This window comes from Leopardus geoffroyi, chromosome C1 (assembly GCF_018350155.1).
Source record: "Leopardus geoffroyi isolate Oge1 chromosome C1, O.geoffroyi_Oge1_pat1.0, whole genome shotgun sequence".
In the NCBI taxonomy this organism is placed as follows: Eukaryota; Metazoa; Chordata; class Mammalia; order Carnivora; family Felidae; genus Leopardus; species Leopardus geoffroyi.
Window position 1 is genome coordinate 59,802,274 of NC_059328.1, and position 23,633 is coordinate 59,825,906.

General features: G+C 34.4%; 2 protein-coding genes across 4 annotated transcripts in view; one reads left to right on the forward strand and one right to left on the reverse strand.

The window, feature by feature from the left end:
• The window catches only part of NEGR1 (neuronal growth regulator 1), an 851,294-nt gene that overhangs the window by 652,928 nt on the left and 174,733 nt on the right, over nucleotides 1-23,633 (reverse strand). The gene's annotated exons all lie outside the window — the stretch shown is intronic.
• On the forward strand, nucleotides 21,722-22,172 carry LOC123599758 (40S ribosomal protein S7-like; the record flags this gene model as incomplete). Its single annotated transcript, XM_045482061.1, has 1 exon — nucleotides 21,722-22,172. A coding segment is annotated over one exon (384 nt), but the record flags the coding sequence as incomplete, so codon positions are not given.

Sequence of the window (23,633 nt, forward strand, 5' to 3'; positions counted from 1 at the left end):
ATAGTCTTCCTCTTGGAAATTGACAGCTATTTTATCATGCATACTGTTCAGTAACTATTTGATGTTTCTTAAGAAAATGACAATAAAGAATGACATTAAAATGAAAAGGGATAATAATGTTATTGTAATTCAAATGTCATTTTCATGAATATATTAACTTATGTAAAAGAAGTTACTTATTATTCCTTGTGTCCATATAAGAATCCACATTCCATCTAAAGATACTTGTTATTCTCTTCAACCATAATTCCATCTTGGAGACAGAAAACATTGCATTATCTAAGGACACACAAAAGAAAAAAAAAAAAAAAACTGTCAAAAGTGATGCTGGTGTTATGCTGGTGTTTCTACCACAGCACAGAGTTTTCTCAGGATTACTTCAACCTGGGTTATTCACTGAAAAGAATGAACATTGATACCATACAAATTTTTATGCTTATAAAACAACAACAACAACAACAACAACAAAACAAAATGAATGGATCCTACCAAGGACGACCGTAACCTTACGCAGTGTCTCCCTGATATACTGCTATATAAAATATTACCTAAACATTTTGTTAACTAATTTTTGCACCCATTTCAAGCTTAATTTCTTTCACTCAAAGTCAACAGCACCAACATCTAAAATCAAGCTACAATATAAAGACTTAAATATATACTTCAATACTGGAATATGGAATTATGGACTATATGACTTGTCTTAGATCAGTATAAGTGGTCACTGCTTCATTGTAACAATTTATTCAAAACACAAAGTAGCTCTAAATTTCTTTTGAACAAGTGAATTAAAATCAATTAAAATATCAATAGCTTATGATTTTTAATTTTTGAATCAATATTTCTATATTAGAGAAACAAATTAACCATGCTAATTCTTCCAATGATATTTATTTACATTTAAAACAGTATGTGTTTATAATCAAGGAAGAACACTTTAGAGAGTGAGATGGTCTATGTTTGTCTTTTAAAAATAAGTTTAAAATTAGATATACAAAAGGTACTATGAGAATCAGATTGGATAAAAAATTTTCTGACTTTTTTGAGTAACAGTGGTCATATGTTAATTGTCAGCAAATGTCTCTGCCTTTCTCATTAGCATTATTTTTGGGGAGGAGGGATTCTTTCTATGATCTGCTTTTTTAACAAACAGCCTTTACTTTTCAGAGCAATTTTAGGTTCAAAGCAAAATTGAATGGACAGTACAAAGTTCCCACATACCCTCTGTCCTCACAAATACATAGCCTCCCTCATTCAACAATGTACCCCACCAGAGTGGTACATTTGTTACAACTGATGAACCTATGTTGACACATCATTATCTACCAACGTCCATAGTTTACATTGGGGTTCACTCTTGGTGTTGTGCCTTATATGGGTTTTGATAAATATATAATAATACATATCTATCATTTCAGTATCATATAGAATAGTTTTACTGTCCTAAAAATCCTCTGCATTGCATATATTATCCTCTCTCCTTCCCCCTAATCCCTGGCAAACACTGAACTTTCTACTATCTCTATAGTTTTCCTTTTTTCAGAATGTAATATAATTGGAATCATACAGTATCTAGACATTTCAACATTATTTTTACTTTCCTTTGAGAAATTCACCCATTCATTTTTGGCCTTGGAAAGGATAGCTCCTGGTTTGTTACGCCAATGAGCCCATCACATGTCTTAGACTTCACAAGCTATTCACACTTCTCCTACATACCAACATGGCTCTCTCCTCAGGGCTTTACTTCATTTTTATTTTATTGTTGAGACTTTCTCTGGAAATTCCATCCAAAAATTCTAAGCTGTTTTTCATAACCCTTATTGTTCTTTCCTGCATCACTTTTATTTATTTACTTACTTTTTATATAACTTATTGTCAAATTGACTAACATATATAGTGTTAGAACTATAGAACATGTATACTGTGTTCTTAGTTTTGGGGGAAGATTCCTGTGGTTCATCATTTACATACAACACCCAGTGCTCATCCCAACAAGTGCCCTCCTCAATGCCCATCACCTATTTTCCCCTCTCTCCCACCCCACCCCATCTCATCCCTCACTTTGTTCTCTGTATTCAAGAGTCTCATGGTTTGCCTCCTTCCCTCTCTGTTTGCAACTATTTTTACCCCTTCCCTTCCCCCATGGTCTTGTTAAGTTTCTCAAGATCCACATATGAGTGAAAACGTATGATATCTGTCTTTTTCTGACTTACTTATTTTGCCCAGCATAATACTTTCCAGTTCCATCCACTTTGCCAAAAATGGCATGATTTCATTTTCTCATTCCTGCATCATCATTATCATTAGCCAAAATATGTCATTGTTTAGAAAATTTTCAATTTCATTATCATTAGCCAAAATATTATGATTTAATTATATTTATTTTTTTCTGTCTGGATACTTACATTAGAAAGCACATTCTATGAGGGCTGGGATTTGGGTCTACTTTATTCGTAACTATATCCCAGAGCCTATATTACTGCCTGGGACATATTTGCTTAATAATAATGTGCTAATTAAAGGAACAAGATATTTACAAAAAAAATGTTTAATCTGGACTTAATAATACTTTTGAAGAAATAGTAGGTTTTAACACTTTCTAAACAAATGACCAATTAATATTGCATACCTTGAAAAAATACTCAGATTATTTGAACAGAAAAAGAAAAAAAAAACCTGATCGTGGTTAAGCTGCAATATGTTAGTTTACATATCACTAAGATCTTCAGTGAAAATACAGCCACATTTGGAATGAAGGGGAACAACTATAAAAGTGGGCATTAAATTTAGTGAAAGCAAAACAAATACTTTAGGTAGGTCACCTTTTACGGAATGGTCAGATTCACAGACAAAATGGAACACTGAGACACTTGTGAGCTGAACAGATTCTCAGGTTTTCATACATAAAGTTGGTTTTAGGCAGTTTTCAGATTGCCCCAAGGGATAAAAAGAACAAAAGATTATATTAAATTATTTTGTATTAACAGCATTGCTTTAATAAAGATGAGGCATTTCATTAAATGAAAGAAATGCAATGCACAATTATCAGTATATGCACATATACATATACATAGGTTTACACATATATAGATAAGCATTTGTTATAACAGTGACAGAGAAGGTTTGGTTTTGCAGAAAAAGTCTGCATTATTTGCAGTTTCAGCCTTGAAAATCTTTAAAACAATTTGCTATGTATTAATTTTGGTCTAGGTAGGTGCTAGAAATATTTATCATAACCAATTATTAAAAACTGCTTACTTTGTAGTTTCAGTTTTGAAAATTTCTAAACAATTTTCTTTTATTATCCTGAGTTGCTGTTGTCAGACCAGGTATACACTGCATATTTCTTTGTTCTCTTAACCAATTACTCCCCTAAGCTACTCCACTTTTGGCTTTCTTTCCACATTCCTTATCATGTAATGTTATTAAACAATGTATATATAATCCAATCATAAACTAAAAGACATTATCAATACTAATATTTATCCTTCAAATTTTACATTTGCCAACAAATTATATTCTTACAAATAAGAATTCAGATCAAAGGCATTTATCTCCAACACTGAACACTTAGAAGAGTAACAGCAATCCTTTCTCAGAAGTAACCTACAGGGGTGTCTGGGTAGCTCAGTTGGTTAAGCGACCGACTTCGGCTCAGGTCATGATCTCACGGTCTGTGAGTTCGAGCCCCGCATCGGGCTCTGTGCTGACAGCTCGGAGCCTGGAACCTACTTCGGATTCTGTGTCTCCCCCTCTCTCTACCCCTCCCCAGCTCACTCTCTCTGTCTGCTAATGGTAAATAAATGTTAAAAAATGTTTTTAATTAAAAAAAGAGGTTACCTACAAAAACAGTGTACAATTCTCATCCATATGACATTTACAGTCATTTTGATATTGAAATAAAAATATTTGAATGACCAGTTACAAGTTCTATCACTGAATCATGAGTAATTATTGCCAACACTGTCAACTAATGTGCTTTCTCCGGAGGCTGATGAAATGATCTCTTCAAATGAACACAAGACAGACTGTACTACACTAACCTTTTCCAGATTCATAAGGACCTAAATGGCATGGAGTTTGATTATTTGCAATATTTGTTGTTTTGCCATCTTTTTGTTTTCCAGAGATTTCAGTTAGGAATCCTTAAGGAACTTTACAAAATTAAAAATGAGAGAAAAAGAAAATCCTCATTCTTTCCTAGATAACCCTTTTGTCTAAAATACTGGGTGCATGACTTTATTCATAACATGAAAACAAATATTGTGTTTACCGCATGAACTCAGGTAACCTGTCAGACTTATCACTACCACTACTTGTGCTACATTTTTTTTCAACTGAGTAAGTAGTACTGTAACATCAGACTTTTGGTTTTCTTTATAATTAGGACTGGTCAGGTCGATTTGATAATTTCTTAAATCTTTAATTTGTTGACAGGACTACTTAAAATTATGGGAGCCATTTTTGGTGGAATATGATTTTATATTTACTATAAACATATTTTTATTTATTATATTTTAATTTTTACTAATCTTCATCAATCATTCAATCTATAACATTGTCACTTTTATTTCTATGTACATTTAATAATTTTCAAACTAAAGATAGTTAAAAACTGTTTTATGGTAATACAAATTGTTATTCAGTACAGTAATTACAGTATGATTAAAAACACATAATTAGGGTTTACAAAATTTGGATTCTGATTATTTCATTATATTTTAGTGCTATGATGAGCTGTGTGGTTGTTGGTAACACTCCCTAGATCTTATTCATTTTTAAAATGAATGGTCAGAATGAATTCGAAGGGTTTCAAAATTCCATGACTCTGAAAATACCTAAAATATTTCGTCTTAACCTCAGCATAACAAAAGTCATATGCACAATGCAGGAGTTATATTCAAAACATTTAATAATAGAATGGCATTTACCCATCAGAGCCATATTTGCAGAAACAAGTACAATCCTATATGAACATTTTTGCTTAATATGGAAGAGATGCCCTTTACGGCAGAATAAACAAGATGACTGACTGAAGAGTAACAGTAAATATCTGTGTCCAAAATAGATTTTTTGAAGTTTCTAAGAAGTTTTCACCAGGTGGGTTATGAGTCTTCTCAGTCTGGAAAAATCATTTCACTGACAGTTTCTAGACCCAGGGCTGTTCTGTATAAAATGAGATTAGTATAGCCTAGAGCCTTCCTTAATGGCTAATTAAATTAATTTGGGAAATACTGTTGGTCATCAATGCAGATGAAATCAGAGAGCAGGAAAGTGACTTGCTAGTGTGGTCCTTAGACCAGTACTAAGAGCATCACCTGTGAATGTGTTACAAATGCAAATTCTCAGGTCTCATCCCAGACTCACTAAAACCAGAAACTTTGGGGGACTAAAGCAACAGTGTGTGTTGGGGGGTGGGGGGGGGTGGTAAACACGATCTCCAAGGGATTCTAATGAATACTAAATTTACAGGACTACTGGCTTAGATTATCATAGTGGGCTGGCATTTTGAAAGATGAAGGCAGGTGCTTAGATACTGTATTTCAGACATATTTGGCCTGATTCACCTCAAATGTTAAAGATTAGAAAATAAACCTTAGGGAATTTGTGGTCAACTAGCAAGCAAGAAGTGAATCAGGTGAATCCAGTTCTCCCTTAAACAGTTCAAATATGTAGCCATTATTCTTCCCATTAAAAAGCATATTAAATATCAAATAGAAAAATAATAATACTTGGTTTAACGTTTGAAGTCTTGGCTTTGAATTTACATACTGTTTTAAAGGTGCTGACCCCAACAAATTTTCAAATTCCTTTAGAAAACAGAAACATATAATTACCAGTTAAGAATATAAAATAATATATAGCATAGTTCTAAAAGAAGTGTTTTACTAACAGGCAGTATTTACATAATAAATCATCCAGGATATCTTTTAAAATACAGATATTGAATCATTAGGCCTAGAGTGAAGTCTAAAATCTACATTTATAACAAGCTCCTAAAACATGCCCCTGCTTTTGTTCCATGGACCTTACTATGTGCAGTAAGGGCATGGAGTTGAAGAGGACCGACTCTGGAGTCAGACTAGAACCACCAGCTACCACTTATAATCATTTGAATTTGAGAAATTTAGTAAATCTTTCTGGGCCCAAATGTAAACTGGGGATAGGAGCGTGTCTATTTTTTAACGGTTGGCAGGTTAAATGAGTTAATAGATACAAAATGCTTAAAATAGTGTCTTATCCATAATAAGCACGTAATTTTTAGCTTTTATTTTTTAAATCTTTTTAAATGTTTATTATTTATTTTTGAGAGAGACAGAGCATGAGCAGGGGAGGGGCAGAGAGAGGGAGACACATAATCTGAAGCAGGCTCCCGCCTCCGAGCTGTCAGCACAGAGCCGGACGAAGGGCCTGAACTCATGAACCGTGAGATCATGACCTGAGCTAAAGTCAGATGCTCAACCAACTGAGCCACCCAGGCACCCCTAAGTTTTAGCTTTTAATATTAGACCAAAAATTTACTTATCATTACAAAATTAATTAGTAATTTTTAAGCATGATTTCAAAGGATAATTCATATAAAGTAACATATAATAAATGCTATATTTGAAGCCACAAATTCTACAGGAAAAAAAAGTGAATAATTTTTAAATTAGTAGAATAAAAAAGTTTTCTTCTTTATGAAATGCTATTTGCCTCCTAGCTCAAACGACATATTCTTAGTGCTTACATCTCTCCTCATCAGTTATAATATCAATAACTTCTAGCTAAGTCTCTCTTTTTTTTTTCCCTTTATTCCCATTTCATTACTTATAGCCAATGTCCACTTGGGGCACTTTAAATAGTTTCCTGTCCTGAAGACAGAAAATTAAATTATAGACTATTAAATAAGTATATGTAACTAATTAGTGTAATGACTAATTTCATATTTGGTTGAGATAGAAATTCTGAATTATACCTAACTTCGGGGATTTGTGGTTGGACATTCTCCTAATTTCTTAAATAGAAAAATGATTACTATTATATTTTATGAACCTTTTAATCATGTAAGTGGTCAAATTGGAAATTAATGACAGAAGTTAGGGATTAGCCAGATGACCAACAGCTTACCATTAGATTTTAACCTCTATTAAAAAGTTGGATGAAAATGTAAAATCACTCCTGACTGCTCCAAATAACTAACTAGAATTTTCATATGAAGAGGATAGTTGCATATTTCTTTCTTTAAATATATGTAGGAGCAGGAGGAGTCCCTAAAGAATTAATCACTTCCCCCAAGATGTTGATGGTGTCACTTGGAGTCCTTTAGGTATATAATCATTATATTAATGGAATAACTTAAGGCAAAAAGTTCATCATAGAGTAATTATATATTTGGTGTCGGGAGCCAGAGAAGATAAAAAAAAAAAAAAGAGGTCTAAAATATTCTAACTTCAGTTCATAGAAGAATTCTCTCTCTCTCTCTCTCTCTCTCTCTCTCTCTCTCTCTCTCTCTCTTCTCTCTCTCTCTTTTATCCTAAAAAATAAGAGCTCCTGCAATAGAAATAAAGGATAATGTAGTGAGGGTTTATTTTGTAATTAATATGCATGGGAATTTACACAGTTAATTTACATTCACATTTACAGGAATTACCTCTCACCTACATATTGACAGAAGAGGCTCTTTAATTTTATGAGTCCAAGGAATCTATCTAAGTGCCTAATTTTTTTCTCCATTGCCTTTAATTAAAATAACTCCAGGATCATCTACCTGATAATTTGGATAATTTTTTTAACAGGAAGCAAGTTTGCTCACTGAACACATTTGCTAAGCTTGCCTAACGACAACTTTAGATTCATGAAAATTAAAACGAGCACATTCTCAGCGGGCATTAGGCCCAGTCACAGGGAGTCAGAACAGCTGCCTGCTTGGCTTGTCCTTGGGTAAACCAGAGAGCTGTGGGGCTTTGGGTAAGTCATCTAACCCCACAGCCCTAGTTTTCACATCTGAAAAATAAGGGACTCAGCTAATCTCCAAGATGCTATCAAGTTGATATTCCATGAAATGACACAGAACCCTTGAACAATTTTAGGGATTCTCCTAGAGATAATCAATAGCTTCAGCGTCATAAAGATATAATTTCCAACTATGGAGTTTTTTTGAAAAAACGTGCCATTACCTACCTCTGATACACTAGAATATTTAAAACTAATTGAATATTTAAAATGTGTTAGAATCATTTAAAATTTGTTTTATTAAACAAATAGTTGTGTTTATTTTAAAAGATAGTTTCAATCAGTAATTTCCATCCTTCTAAAAATCTAGAGAAGTTTCACTAGGAATAAGCACAAAGCTACAACCTGCACCAGTAAAAGATTGTCAGACTTACACGTTTAAATTTGTATTTTCTCATATATATTAAGATATCCATTGTCATAGTTATTATATGTATAATATTTAATGATATTCTATGTTTCCTGTTTAGCAGATTCTGCCGTCCTGTTTTCTTCCTCTATCTGTCCTTTCCTCCCTCTCTCTCTTTTCTCTCCTTTTTTTCCTCCTTCCTTCCTTCGTTTCATCCTACATTAGGGCAAGACTCTGAGCTTGATATTTCCAAGAACAGAACAACCCCACTGGAAAGACAGGAATTAATAAAAAAATGTAATGATAGACACTGAATTTTCATATTACAATTGCATCTAAGACTCAATGAGAGTACAAAGCAGAAAGGAACTGATTTTGCTTGGGGGTAAGGTAGGGAGGACTCCAGAATCTTTACAAAAGTTTATGTTAGTTCTACAGAATAACCAGACTGATTATATTAGTCAGCTGGGGCTGCCATAAAAAAAAAAAAAATACCCTAGACTGGGTGATCAAGAGAACAGTGATTTATTTTCTCACAGTTTCAGAGCCTGGGAAGTCCAAGATCATGGTACTAGCTGGGAAGGTTTCATTCTAAGGTCTCTTCTCTTGACATGTAGGTGGCTGTCATGTTGCTTTGTGCTCTGTCTCTTTTTATAAGAAAAATAATCCCATCCAATCAGAACCCCACCCTTTATAACCTCATTTAACCGTAATTACCTCCTTATAGGCGCCATATGCAAATACAATCCCACTGGGGATTAGGGTTTCAACAAACGAATTTGGGAGGACACAAACATTCAGTCCGTAACACCAACGAAGAAAAAAGTGAATTTTGTATCAGTTTAAGTAAGTGACAGAGGGGTGAGGGCTCTGTGTTCTGGGTAATGCAAACAGTTCAGTACAATTAGGGTATTGGAAGCATGTCTGGAAGTGTAAGGAAAAAGTCAGGGAAAGTGAAGACTACTCTGAAATGTCCTCCTCAGTGGACGGGCATCCAGCAACACAGTGAGGCATGAGACCGACTATATTATTTATGATCCTTGGCAAAGGATCAGTCTGGTCCATATCTGATCTCTACCAAGCAGTGAAAAGGCTTTCTGACTCGATGTATACTTTTGCTTGTTAAAAACACACTGTGGGGTAAACTTGTGGCTAAACCAAAAATTTATCTACTTACTATATATCGAGGTGTTTTATTCTTCTGAAAGAAACATGCTTTAAAAACCATGTTGCCATACATTTTAATTTATCTAGTAAAGTTTTATGGAATACAGAGGGCATAATCGACAAGTGAATTGCAATTACACTTTTTCTCATTTCCAATCCATAATGAACACATTAGAGATGAACTCTTCTTTGTTATAGTACAGTGTACAATTTCCTCAAATTCTTATCATGACTGGTGAGTCTTTAATTTTACTTTGGATATTTTGAAAGCCTTGTACATACTACAAAAGTTTCTTAAAATGAGAGACTCAAATGTTAAAGCAAAAAGTAAAACATTTTAGGGATATGAGTGTACCAATTTCACATTATGTATCTCCTCAGTGAACTCTGTCTTTGGCTTCTGGCTCTGTAAATTTGGGGAAGAAAATATTTGCAAGTCATATTAACACTCATAGGTTGTCTACAAATGTGTAAAAGGAAGATTATTCTCTAAACATTATGTATTTGTGATGTCAGGGGTTTATTATTCCAAATGCAAACTATATTTACATATCAAAACCTCATGAGATATGAGAATATTCTAACACTGCATTATGTTGGCAACATACTTTTCTACCTAGAAAAATGTTTGTAAAATGGCAAGGCTCATTTAGGCCATTACTTATAAATCAGTATTTTACTAAACCACAGCTTGGTTAGATCAAGTTTATCAATCTTGTCACTAAATATCCTCAACATAATGTTCTGATTTCTTAATGAGCTCCTTGCAATAGAAAAGGTTAGATAATTAACATGCTGTTGTTCAACCGGCATCAATTCTAGCATTTCTAGGAAGATAAACATCTAGCTTCAAAACAAAAAGAAAATCACAGAAGTGATTGATTCATCTTTTTTTAAAGAATTGAATGATAGAGTAAGTTTTGTAGAATTTGTTGCTTAAAAGTCAGTAACAATAAGGCATCCAAGTATAATATTTTTTTATTTCTTTCCTCCATTTTTCTTACTATAATAACTAATAGTGTCACTTCTCACATAAAAGATCAGATGTGGCCTTCTATAAAATAGTGTCAGTTTGATACTCTTCTGGTGCTTAAAATAGGAAACTGACTGAAACCAAAAAATAAGCTCACAAACAAATCCATGATTACAAAGTATGAACATGGTTATGAAAGGAAGTATCAGAATCATGTTGTAAGAGAAAGTGAGAGGGCATTAATTTATATGTGGTGGGGGACTGTGGAGAAGTCTAAGATTTCAGAGATTAGCAGGCATTAGCTAGGGAAAGAGCAGGAAAGAGTATGCCAGACAGAAGGAATAAGTTGTGCAAAGGCCCTGAGCTGAGTCAGAAATGAGGTTCCTGCTCTTTCTATCTCAATGAAACATTTAATGACTACAGATGCTTCACACAGGCTGTAAGTTTTCATAATGTGAATTGGCAGTAACTGGACTGATTAATTATGAAGCTCAATTTTCATTATGAAAGCATGTTGTGACCCTCATCTACAACAACTAAAAGCCCTAGACAATATTTATTAGGCTGGCATCACAATTATTCTGTCTGGGTGGTTTGCTGTTTGTTTGTCGGTAATATGAATTTTAAGAAAGGAGGGGCTGGTGTGATGCTGTTGCCACAGTAAGAAAGAAAGAAAGGCCATTACCCTGGAGCAAAAGCCAAATCGAATCAAAGGCTGACTTTTCTAAATGATAATTAAGTTGTCTAGCTCTACATTTATAGCTACAGAATATTTTATTTCTGAAATTCCTCCAGAAAAAAAAAAAAGTAGCTTGCCATTGAGACTTTGAAATTCACTAGCTATTTTCTAATCCCATTTCCTCATTTTAAAAAATTGCTTCTGAAACTAATCTTTAATAACCCATTAAAACATAAATATATATATTTAGTATCGGCACTCAATCTTGGAGCTACTCTGACACAGAAACTCAGCACTCTGGCACAAGAAACAAGACTCCTGCCTAAACAAACTCAATCAATGCTTCCTCCTAGCTGCATCCTCACCTTTCTTGTAAAATATCCTTATGAGCCTTTACTTGTGTGTGGTTTTAGTTAAGTGCCTAACACACTCCAGGGACTTAGTTATCTCATTATTTTAGCATCTGTTCCTTCTCTTCCCTCTCTTGGCCTACCAAAACCAAATAAGGTTCTCCTGCAGCCTTCATATACATACAATACACATACATATTTACTATGGAGTTCAAGCTATTGTACTAAGAAATTAACCCTAGGTACTACCCTTCCTGATACAGAATCTATACCTCTCACTCAGGTGTTTTTCCCCTACTTTCACTACAGATCTGTTTCCATGAAATGACTCAATAATTATTCAAATTCATTCACTGTATTAATGTTCTCAGTATTTTTACATTATTAAAAACCATAATGGGCGTCTTCTAAAAAAGGATTTAGAATTATTATATTTCTCTTGTGAGCATGCTTAAACATTTAAAAATTAATAAACCAAATAAACCATATAGTCCAATTATTCCATAATAATGTCTCCATAGAAGTTACTAATCTCATCAACAATAACTTTGAAAGGTACCAATGTTTAAAGAAAGCTAATGTTAGAAAAGATATCAATAATAGGAAATACAAACATTTGTAATCATACAGAGTAGGACAAAAGTGATATAAGTAAACTGATGAAATTAGCAAATATTGGATTTATACACCTTAAAAATATTATAATTCACAACTAGTGCATCACAACTTCCAAAAGGTCATTTACTAACATCATATAACTTCATTTGGTGAGTTCTCCTTTCAATACAGCAAATTCCAATATTTTCCCAACCACCAGAATATACAAAAGAAACTATTCTACCTATGGCAATGCATGAAAGCTAAAAAGTACAACTTAAAAATAATGAAATTGTATTATCTAATATGAAGATGAAATGCAAGAATATCTAATTATTCAAGCTTCTCTTTTTATATTACCTATAGAAATCTCCATTAAAATTCACATTTTATAAACACACATAGATTAATTGTTACTTTGGATTAAAATACTACCTCAGATAATTCAATAATAATTCATATGTTTATTTTGCACTCAATCACAGACATTACTTTCGAAATCTAAAATAAAACCTATTATCTACTAAGAGCATAGTCATATTTTCCTTATCAATAATTTCCTGTTTGGTATTTTTTGTAAGAGTGTAAATCTTTTACTGTAGGAATCAACCACAGATTTAGGAACATTTCTGCTAATTGATTATGGTAAGTTTTCCTTGAATGCTTTATCTTAAGGAATGAATCTCCAATCCCTGTTTAGATCGAGTTCTATTTTTTTTTGTGTGTGTGTGTGAGTGCCAAGTTCATCATACTGGCTACATTTCTCAAAATCAAGGCATATCCCTCCTGCTGTCTTATACTATGCTTTTTGTTTATTTTTTGGTTTTGTTTTTAAAATATTAAAAGAAACGATTAGCTACTGTATGTAATTATGATTTCAATCCTTTCCTGAACAAGTATTTAATATATCATAAAATTTGGGAATCCACAGACTCCAAAACCGCTGCCATTTTAATAGCAAGTCTTAACCCAAGCCAATCTCAGGTTGAATGCCCGTTAGGGTTTATTTGTAAGGAACACAGAACTGCTCATCTTTCCAAGCTAGCTATTACAATGGCTATTTTCTTTCTAATTCTCCCTTCCACCTTTTATTGTCTGCTTCCTCTGCTCCCACATTTACTTTTAATAACCAAAGTAATGGATTAGAAATTTCATTTTCTCTAAGCTGTGATCTAAAGTATGTGTTTCTTAAAGTATGACTAAGCATCTTGCTAAGACTTTCACAAGGCTAAACCCAGTTTGTGGTACTTTCTTCTCTCTGTGGATCACATTTCTTTACACTTCAAATACTAGTCTTATATGATCAATTTTCCAATTAAGCTTGAAAAAACACCAAATAATTAGAAATGATGTTTGATGTTTCAAGGTGAAGCTGAACTTCATTTCATTTTAAATGTTCTCAAAAAAGCATGGGCTTCATTTATTCCAGTCCTTGGTTTATGGAGACCCCAGACCTTAAGTAAACAGAAATTGAGCAGATAAGATAATAAAGCAAAGGATTATTTCAAATTATTTCACTCTATAAAAAACCTTATTATGGAATCTAGCTATGTGAATAATTGGTTGAATTAATTAGACAAGTCAGTGAAATTTGGTTTGACTCATTTAAAAGTTAGCTGTCAAATTTTGCCCAACTTTGTCTTATTTTCACATTAAAAGGAGTCAAAACAAATATAACCTAATATAATATTCAATATTAAAATAGTTTGTAATAAAGATCAAAGACTCATAAATATCCTATTAATTACATTTTCTGACATTTTTATGGTCTAATTCATTTAAGCAAGTACATTCATATGTAAAAGGTGTATCTTCAAAAACTCCATAATACGGTAGTCACACATACCTGTGGGGGATACATTCCAAGACCCCAAGGGGATGCTTCAATCTGCAGATAGTACCGAAACCTATGTATACTATGTTTTTTTCTATACATACATACCTATGATAAAGTTTAGTTTATAAGTTACCACAGGAAGAGACTGACAATTATAACAATTTACTGTAATAAAAGTTATGTGAAGGTGTTCTCTCTCAAAATATCTCACTGTCCTGTACTCACCTTTCTTCTTGTGATGATGTGAAATGATAAAATGCCTCCATGAGGAGATGAAATGTGGTGCACAGTGCTGCCAGGCATGGTGATGATGCAGCAGCGTTAGGCTATTGTTGACCTTCTGACACTAACGTCAGGAGGGTCATCTACTTCTGGTTGATGGCAGGAACTAAAACCTTTGGAAAGCAAAACCACTAATAAAGGGGAACTACTGTACTAGGTCAAATATTTGAGACTTATTTTAAATTTTTAGGTAAAATAAAATTCTATAAAGTCTTGCCTGGGTTGTTTAGTTTTAATTTTTATTTTCTCTGAAAGTTTTATTGACTTTTGAGAGGTGGTCCTTTGTTTTATTTTTCAGCTTTATTGAAGTATAATTGACAAATAAAGTGTACAATGTGATGATTTGATATACATTGTATAAGGATTCCTACAATTGAGTTAATTAACACATTCATCACCTGAGAGGTCATATTTTATAAGGGTTAAGAGTTAAAAACTCTTAGACTGGGTTTGAAATCCACCATCATCACCCTCACCACCCACTAGCTAACAGATATTTGGAAGTTATCCAACCCATTTGTCTCAGTAAGGTGAGAGTTATAACACTACCTCTCTTTCTTAGGGTTGCTGTGAGCACTAACTGAGCAAAAATGAAAAAAAAAAAAAAGCTGTATGTTGGATACCCACACAAGTATCATACAAGTGCTAATGGTCAAACTATCCAGATTATTTAATAATATAGATTGCCAAGGGAAGAGCACCAAACTTTCTCTGCCCTGCCTCATTATTTTCCTCTATGGCACAGACCTCTGATGCTTCCAGGGTTCAGTTTAACCCATCAATTTCCTTTTCAAAGATATCTTAAATGGCTTCATAGAAAAAAAGAGGTAAACTAGGTCTTGATTGAGTTCAAAAACTTTAACCACCGAAGAGAAATTGTGTACTATTTTCTTCTGCACCCAAAGTTTTCCCATTTCATGCTTTACAAAAGGTCTAGAAAGTGGGAAGAATCTTACATGCTTTGGTTCAGAGATAACAGGAGTTTCAGACTATTCCACTAGTATTAGAGAATGCCTTGACTAAAAGGGTCATGAAATTGAACAAGCTACTTTGCATTGAATATTGACCTTATGAGTTGACCCATTCTTAGTCCTAGCCTCCAAACTCTGATTATATTCCTTCTCTTAGTATTTGTCTGTGTTGTAGAGTCAAATGTGACTTCCAGAGTTCAAATGCTGCTGCACAGCAACTGTCTTGTAAAATGATAGATGAGTTAATCTTTAACAAGAAGAACAAAAATGTGGAATATTTACTTTCAAAAAATCTATCTATGACCATGACACATCAAACAGATATGTAGACCTGGACTGATCATATCTCTAGACCATAATGGTTTATTGTTCAGTTTAGGCTGAAGAGTGGCCAAGAAGAAGGATGGAGAATTGAAACGATACAATCCACTGCTCCTGTGGGAAACACTATTAAAAACAGTCATACTTCTGGCCTATGTTCAACAGTACAGAGGACAGGCCTACTTTTCTTTCTCTCTGCTATATACTGGGGCCAGTTTAAAAATCATACATTCTGGCTCCATAAATACTTATTTCTAAGAGATAAAACAGATTGCTCATTAAGAATTACTTTCAGACTTTTCTGTGCACACCAATCTAAAGCTATTCACCTCATAATTCTGCCCGATTCCAACCAATTATATATTTTGCAAGACCTATCTTCAAATCACCCAGTGCAGACACTAAAACCTTAAATAACCTTTTCTGATTTTCCTCTTTGGAGTATCTACTAAGAACCTACGGAAGCAATATTCTCCTTTACTAAATTAAATCTATTTGTCTTAGCACTGCTTGATCAGCAAGTTTTTCTAGTAGCTGTTGGGAAGTCTACAAGGATACCTAATAATAACAGATAAATTGCAAGTAAAACAGAGAGTTATATCAGAAGATTTATTCTGATTGTGGCTCATTACAAGTCACAGGATAACTTTTTTCTTTCTCCTCTGCCAACCTAACATGTAACCTTCTTTTAGGGCTATACAATTTTCTCCAAGTTTCACATTTGTGTTAAAATTAAGCTTCTGTGGGCGAAGTAGCCTTTTCCCTTAGAAGTACACAACAAAAAAATAAACAAATAAAACTAAGTAGAATGAAAATCTCCTGATTTTGACTAAGGTTGCTAAAGGATTTCATTTTCAAATTAGTAATGTAAGATTTATAATTTAATCTTATGATTATTTTCAAGTGTTTCAAGTTCTTATTCATCTCAGTAATGTTATCTTTGTTTTTAAAAAATATATTATTTTCATTAAAGTTTATTTCTGAACTAGAAAAATCACAATTATTACAGAATGTCTTTAATTTTATTTTCAATTTTATGTTTTAAAGTTTCATAGGGTATTTTTCAGGAATTTAGGACTATTTTGAACAGTGAACATTCATAGTATTTTTCTATTCCTTGTTATTTCTCACTCTGACAGATTTTAAAATTCTGCATAAGAGCAAAGATGATTTTATTTCACATAATAGTTGCTTCCCTAACCTTAAATGCATTGATTATATATGTAAGTATATTTTATTTCTTAAATATGGGGGAGACACTAAAAAATCTATGTCTTGTTCACCACTTAGGAATTGTAAGTTTTGGAGATTGTGATTTTTTTTCTTCTTAAATGGAAAATGTTTCAAGAAAATAAATTAACATATATGTAAACAGATGGTAGCCTTAGACTTGTTGGTTTCCTAGCTGGATGATATGAAAATATTATAAAACAAATTAAATTATTTCAACTCATGAATTTTCTTCTTTAGTGAGGCACATTTAATGACTTACCATTCACACCGGGCCTGTTTAGTAAACTTCCTAAAAACTTTTCTCCTCATGGGGCCAATATTTTATTTGTTTTGCACAGTTACTTGGCCCTTCTTCATACACATTATAACTTTTATTTTCTCACCAACTTAATGCTTGCTGCTGTGGTTAGTATTTAAGCTGGTTTACAGATGATAAAATAAAACTTAGATTTTTTTAAGAATTATTGTTTTTAGGTAATCTCTGCACGCAATATGGGGCTCAGACTCCTAACCCAGAGATTAAGAGTCATATGCTTTATTGACTAAGCCAGCCAGACACCCCTTAGATGTTATTTTTTATATGATACACACAAATTCATTTTTGTATTCTGTCAATAGTTCATAAAATACCTGCGGTTGCTATAACTTTAAGTAAATAAGAAATTCAAACATCTTTCCATAAGCATAATACTCTGGAATTGGATCTTAAGTGGCAAGTATTCTTATATAATACTATTTGACCATCTAAATATAAATAAAAAGTAAATATATAAATAATGATCTTGGAATTGCCAACATGATATTTAAATACTATGATTCCCAAAATAAAATGATTTAATTTGATTCTACAGGCTAAAACAACTCTTTAAAATACAGTTAAATGTTCTGCCTGATTGATTCTCAGTTTCTAAGGAATAAAGAGACAAGAGTGGAACTGTAGGTCCCAGGCGTGTAACTAGAAACCAAATCAATACTTAATTTTAAAACATCCACAAGGAAAGTTTTAGAAATATAACATAAACTTTCTATACTAGTTCCTGAAGAGAAAAACACATATATGGACGAACTTGCTTTTACTTAAAACTGATTTTATCTGATTCCAATACTTCCTCCTCTTTTATTATTACAATCACACAAAACCATTAACTCATTATATCTCTACTCATAAGAAGGAGCCAGCACAAGGTCTTGTTAACCACATATTCATCCAGTGTGTGCAGAGCTCAAAGTTTGGGTGCCTTTCTAGAACCTAGTCACTTTAGTACACAGTTAAACTGGACTTATTGTGATCACGTTAATTTCAAGGGCAATTTATCGATATGCTCCAGCTGTGGAAGTAGTATGGGCTGGTTTCCATCATCTACACACATAAATAGCGCTGAGTTATCTATTATTTACAATTATTTGTTGTGTGTTTCATATGATATGGAACTTCATCAGCTGAGGACAAAATAAGTTAAGACTTAGACACTAAATTTTTGCAGTTATATTCATATTGTATGCTTTCATTAGACTGCTCAGGCTGCCACAGCAAAATACTACAGAATGGGTGACTCAAACAACAGAATTTACTTATCTCATGGTTCTAGAGGCTGGAAGTCCATGATCAAGGTGCTAGAAAATTCAGTTTCTAGTGAGAGCTCTCTTCCTGGCTTGTAGAAAACACCTTCTCTATGCACCCTCAATGGTCTTTCCTCTGTATGCCAACATCATTGGACCAGAGATCCATTCTCATGACTTAACCCAACCCTAATTGCCTCCTGGAGGCCCCATCTCCAAATACCAGCACACTGGGGGGTGGGGGGGGGTAGACGTCAGGGCTTCAATAATGAATTTGGGTTAGAGACAATTCATTCCGTCACAATACTTAAGCGCAACTTATGCACTTGACTCTCCCACCTTCCCATAAAACATCTTAAAGAACAAAAATCAGTAGAAAGCATCTGTATAGTTGAGTTTCAGCAAAAACAGAAATAAATGAAATAAAAACCTAAGATCCATCAAAATAAAAACTTGCTGAACAGTAAACATGGACACTCAAGAATTTTCCAGCAGGGAAAGAAGTATCCAGCTGCAGCAGTTCCTTAGACATTTATGATAAAATACTCGGCATGAAAAAAGCAAAGGAACACTTTTAAAATAATTGCTAACTGGTAAATTTTATATGTAATAACTGCATCAAACTAAGCTTGGGACTTTAAAAATCCAAATTAGTAAATCCCTACTTGTGCTTCAGGGTGAAGTTCTGAAGAAAATAAAATCAGCTCAAGCAGGATTCCAGGGCAGTTTTAAGAATTTTTCATTTTCAAGAAGTAATGAGAAAAGGAAAATATAGATTATTTTTGAAGGCTCAAAGAAAAAGAGATATACTTCATTCAGAATGATGAACAACGTAACTGAAAGCTTTGTTTCAGATTCTTCCAGAAACAGCAAACTGCTTCTTTAAAACAGCAAAGAACTGGCAATGTTGACTATGGCTACAGAAGTAAGGAGAGTGAAGGCATTCCTAAAGTAAGGATTCATTAAAATAAATGCTAGATGTCATATTAGAAATAGCTAAAATTTTTACAGTTGGTTTTCATTCTCTTTTTGTATTAAGTAATTAACTGAGGTTTAACAACATAAGATGGCTATTTTAAATAGGTGAGGTCTTTACATATGTTTCAATAACTATCTGTCCATCATTCCTCCATGTCTTATCTATTCCTAAGGTTCACACCGAAACTGCTGTGCTGACCCTGCAACTCTAATAAGCAACATTTGATCCTGACAGGAGAAATAGGCTATCCTAGAGAAAAATAAAGACACATTTAGGTTACTCAACAACTTTCAATCAAGTGTGCCTTACAGAGAATGCTACAGCCAATTCAGGAAAGAAGCATACTTATAAAAAGTTTTATTAGCATGATGAAAAAATTTTGTGTAAGTAATATGATGAGTTAGATGACATAGTTGGTATTTCAATCTCCCCCTGTCCCCCCACTTTCCCGTTCAGACAATTCAATTATGCTCTAAAAAATTCAGAAGGCTTATGGTAAAAAATCTCCATGGTCTTTATGAGTGTGACCTTCAAAATTAAAATGCTAAATTGAAAAAGTGTCAATTTGCATAAGTATTGCAGTCTTGCTATTTTACAAGAAACTCAGCTATAGGCAATATCCTATGCTATAACTGTGACCTTGCACCTATAAAATGGGAGAGAATAGCATTTAAGCTCAATGAACTACTCACATTTGGAAGATACTAAAAACAGCCTAAGTCTGTAAACATGGTAGCTATATAACTTTCTGCTAATGAGGTTGTAACTGAGAAGCTTTTAAAGTAAGTTTTTTTTAGCTGAATCCTTACTAAAGCAAACCAAAGAGTCACATCTCATTATGTAACAAAGAAATAAAATATTATGTACATATATATGTATATATACATATATATGCACACATATACTTTTATATATATATTTCAATATTACGAATATATTTACATTGGCCTATATACTAATTTACCTAATTATTTCTCATTTTATTGCTGAAGCAATAGTACAGACTGTCAAACGAATCCACATATCAGTAAATACTAGAATAATTTAAAAGGCAAGCCACTTCAGCAGCAGACATACTATATGAAATCATTCATTTTATTTTATTTTTTAAGTTTATTTCTTTTGAGAGAGAGAGAGGGAAGGGGAGAAAGAGAGGGAGAGAGAGAATCCCAGGCAGGCTCCACACTGTTGGTTCAGAGCCCAACATAGGGCTCGATCCGGTGAGCTGAAATCAAAAGTTGGACACTTAACCAACTGAGCCACACAGGCACACCATGAAATAATTTTTTAAGAAAAAATCTGCTGTTTGCTGAATGGCAACTGCTTTACACCATAACACAATGAATAGGTTGGGGATAAAGGGATACAACATAAGCAGTAACTTTTTAACCCTTCCTTGTTCTTGTGGAATGTTCACTATTGCTTGCACCCATTTTACCTATTTATCTTTGTTTCTTCCTTCCTCTTTTTCTTTCTTTCTTTCTTTCTTTCTTTCTTTCTTTCTTTCTTTCTTTCTTTCTTTCTTTCTCTTTTGTCTTCCTATTAAAAGTGCTTTCCTTTAAATATACAACATTACACCATGTATTCTGTATTTGCTACAGAATGAAATAAAGTTGTGTAAATAGTTCCACTGGACATGGATACTTGCTGTTAAGGTATTAACACTCCATGAGCTTATTTATCACTTTGTATTATGCTCCACTGAGTCTACTTGAATAAAGAGCAAATGAAGAAATTTTTAAGACATATGGCCTTCATTTCCTCTTGGGTCCAATCCCCCTTTCCTACTATGGTATATTGACAGAGCACATTTAATGGCTTCACCAAAAAAAAAAAAAAAATCACTGTAGAAGCAAAATACAGATTTTATGTTCTGCTTCCCACCAAATCCTTTAAGCTTTATTGATGGAGAAAATCTTCCTCTGCTCATGGATGAAATACTCCGCATGATTCCTGACTTTTCTTCTCACTCATGGATAACACAGTCATGGGTCCCCCTCTCCACTTACTAAGAATGGTAAGTCTCATATACTAATCATGAGCTAGATTCGATTTAGTGTTAAGTTGCCAACTTCCTCGATTCAGACCCTGCTTCAAGCTGGAATTTCTACAGTGGGATATGAGAGAGTGATTAGTTTCTCTGTATTTATAGTTTCTCTGGTTTATAGTTTTCATTTTCCTTCCTTTCCTTAAGAACCTTTGACTCAGCTCCAGCAGGGAGGTGCTACTCTTAAGAACCTTTGTCTGATTCAGCCCTGGCAGGGAGGTGGATTGTGGAGAGGAGTGACAATGAAATAGGAAACTCTTAGGAGACTATTTTTGTTAAATTTATTTAATGTTTATTAAGTTTTGAGAGAGAGAGGCAGAGACAGAGACAGAGCAGGAGCAGGGGAGGAGCAGAGAGAGAAGGAGACACAGAATCTGAAGCAATCTGAAGTCTTTCCAGAAAATCCAAGTCCGGGTAGGGCGTGAGCTAGAGAAAAAGTTCAGTGGGAACCACGTGGTCTTTATTGCTCAGAGGAGAATTCTGCCTAAGCCAACTCGAAAAAGCCGTACAAAAAATCAGCAAAAGCGTCCCAGAAGCCGCACTTTGACCGCTGTGCACGACGCGATCCTGGAGGACTTGGTTTTCCCAAGCGAGATTATGGGCAAGAGAATCCGTGCGAAACTGGACAGCAGCCGGCTCATAAAGGTTCACTTGGATAAAGCACAGAACAATGTGGAACACAAGGTGGAAACCTTCTCGGGCGTCTATAAGAAGCTCACGGGCAAGGATGTTAACTTTGAGTTCCCAGAGTTTCAACTGTAGACAAAATGATTAAATAAAACATTGACAGAAAAAAAAAAAAAAAAAAAAAAAAAAAGAGCTCAAACCCATGAACCTCAGAGATCACTACCTGCACCAAAGCCCCTCCAAGGGACTACTTTTAAGTTAGGTTACCCTCTCAGGGGCGCCTGGGTGGCACAGTCGGTTAAGTCTCCGACTTCAGCCAGGTCACGATCTCGCGGTCCGTGAGTTCGAGCCCCGCGTCAGGCTCTGGGCTGATGGCTCAGAGCCTGGAGCCTGTTTCCGATTCTGTGTCTCCCTCTCTCTCTGCCCCCCACCCCCCCCCCCCCGTTCATGCTCTGTCTCTCTCTGTCCCAAAAATAAATAAACGTGGAAAAAAAAAATTTAAAAAGTTAGGTTACCCTCTCTACATCTAGGAGGTGATTATAAGTCAACAGGAAATGATGCTGTAAGGATGAAACTGTAAGTTAATTAAAAAATACATTAAATCAGAAATAGCTTTTAAAAAGGTGATATATTGGTGCATTTGAGTGGCTCAGTCGGTTAAGTGTCTGATTCTTGATTTCAGCTCAGGTAATGATCTTGATCATGACATTCAATGTTGAATGTTTTGAAGATGATGCCTGGGCATATGTGGTGATTATGAAGTCACCATCATTACTTGCGTGGATCCTGAGAAACTTAACAGAAGACCATGGGAGAGGAGAAGGAAAAAAAAAAAAGTTAGAGAGGGAGAGAGCCAAACCATAAGAGACTCTGAAAAAACTGAGAATAAACTGAGGGTGAGGGTTGATGGGAGATGGGAGGGAGGGAGCGTGGGTGATGGGCAGTGAGGAGGGCACCTGTTGGGATGAGCACTGGGTGTTGTATGGAAACTAATTTGACAATAAATTTCATATTAAAAAAAAAATAGAACAATTTCAAAACAAGGCAGTAGTCTGACTATAAGGAGTGAGTGATAAGAAAACTCTGGCAGAAGACACAGAGTATTTTATTAAGGATATTTAAAGTGAGGGGCACCTGGGTGGCTCAGTCGGTTGAGCGTCCGACTTCGGCTCAGGTCATGATCTCACAGTTTGTGGGTTCGAGCCCCGCATCAGGCTCTGTGCTGACATCCCAGAGCCTGGAGGCTATCTCTCTCTCTCTCTCTGCCCCTCCCCTGTCACACTCTGTCTGTGTCTCTCTCAAAAATAAATAAACATTAAAAAAAAAGGATATTTAAAGTGAAAGAAAAATCAACAGAAAAAGAAAAATAACTTTAGGGACTAGCAGAGTCCCTTAGGATGTGGAAAACTTGAAGATTATTTCTAAGCATGGAGAGGTAGATACAGTTACACAGGTAATGATGATAGAAGAGGATTGGGGCATGAATGAAGTTATGGATAGGAAAAAGCAAAGTAGGGGCTTCCTGGGTGGTTCAGTTAGTTCAGCACCTGGCCCTTGGTTTTGGCGGAGGTCATGATCTCACAGTTCATGAGTTCGAGCCCTGCACTGGGCTCCGTGCTGACAGCACAGAGCTTCCTTGGGATTGATTCTCTCTCTCTCCCTC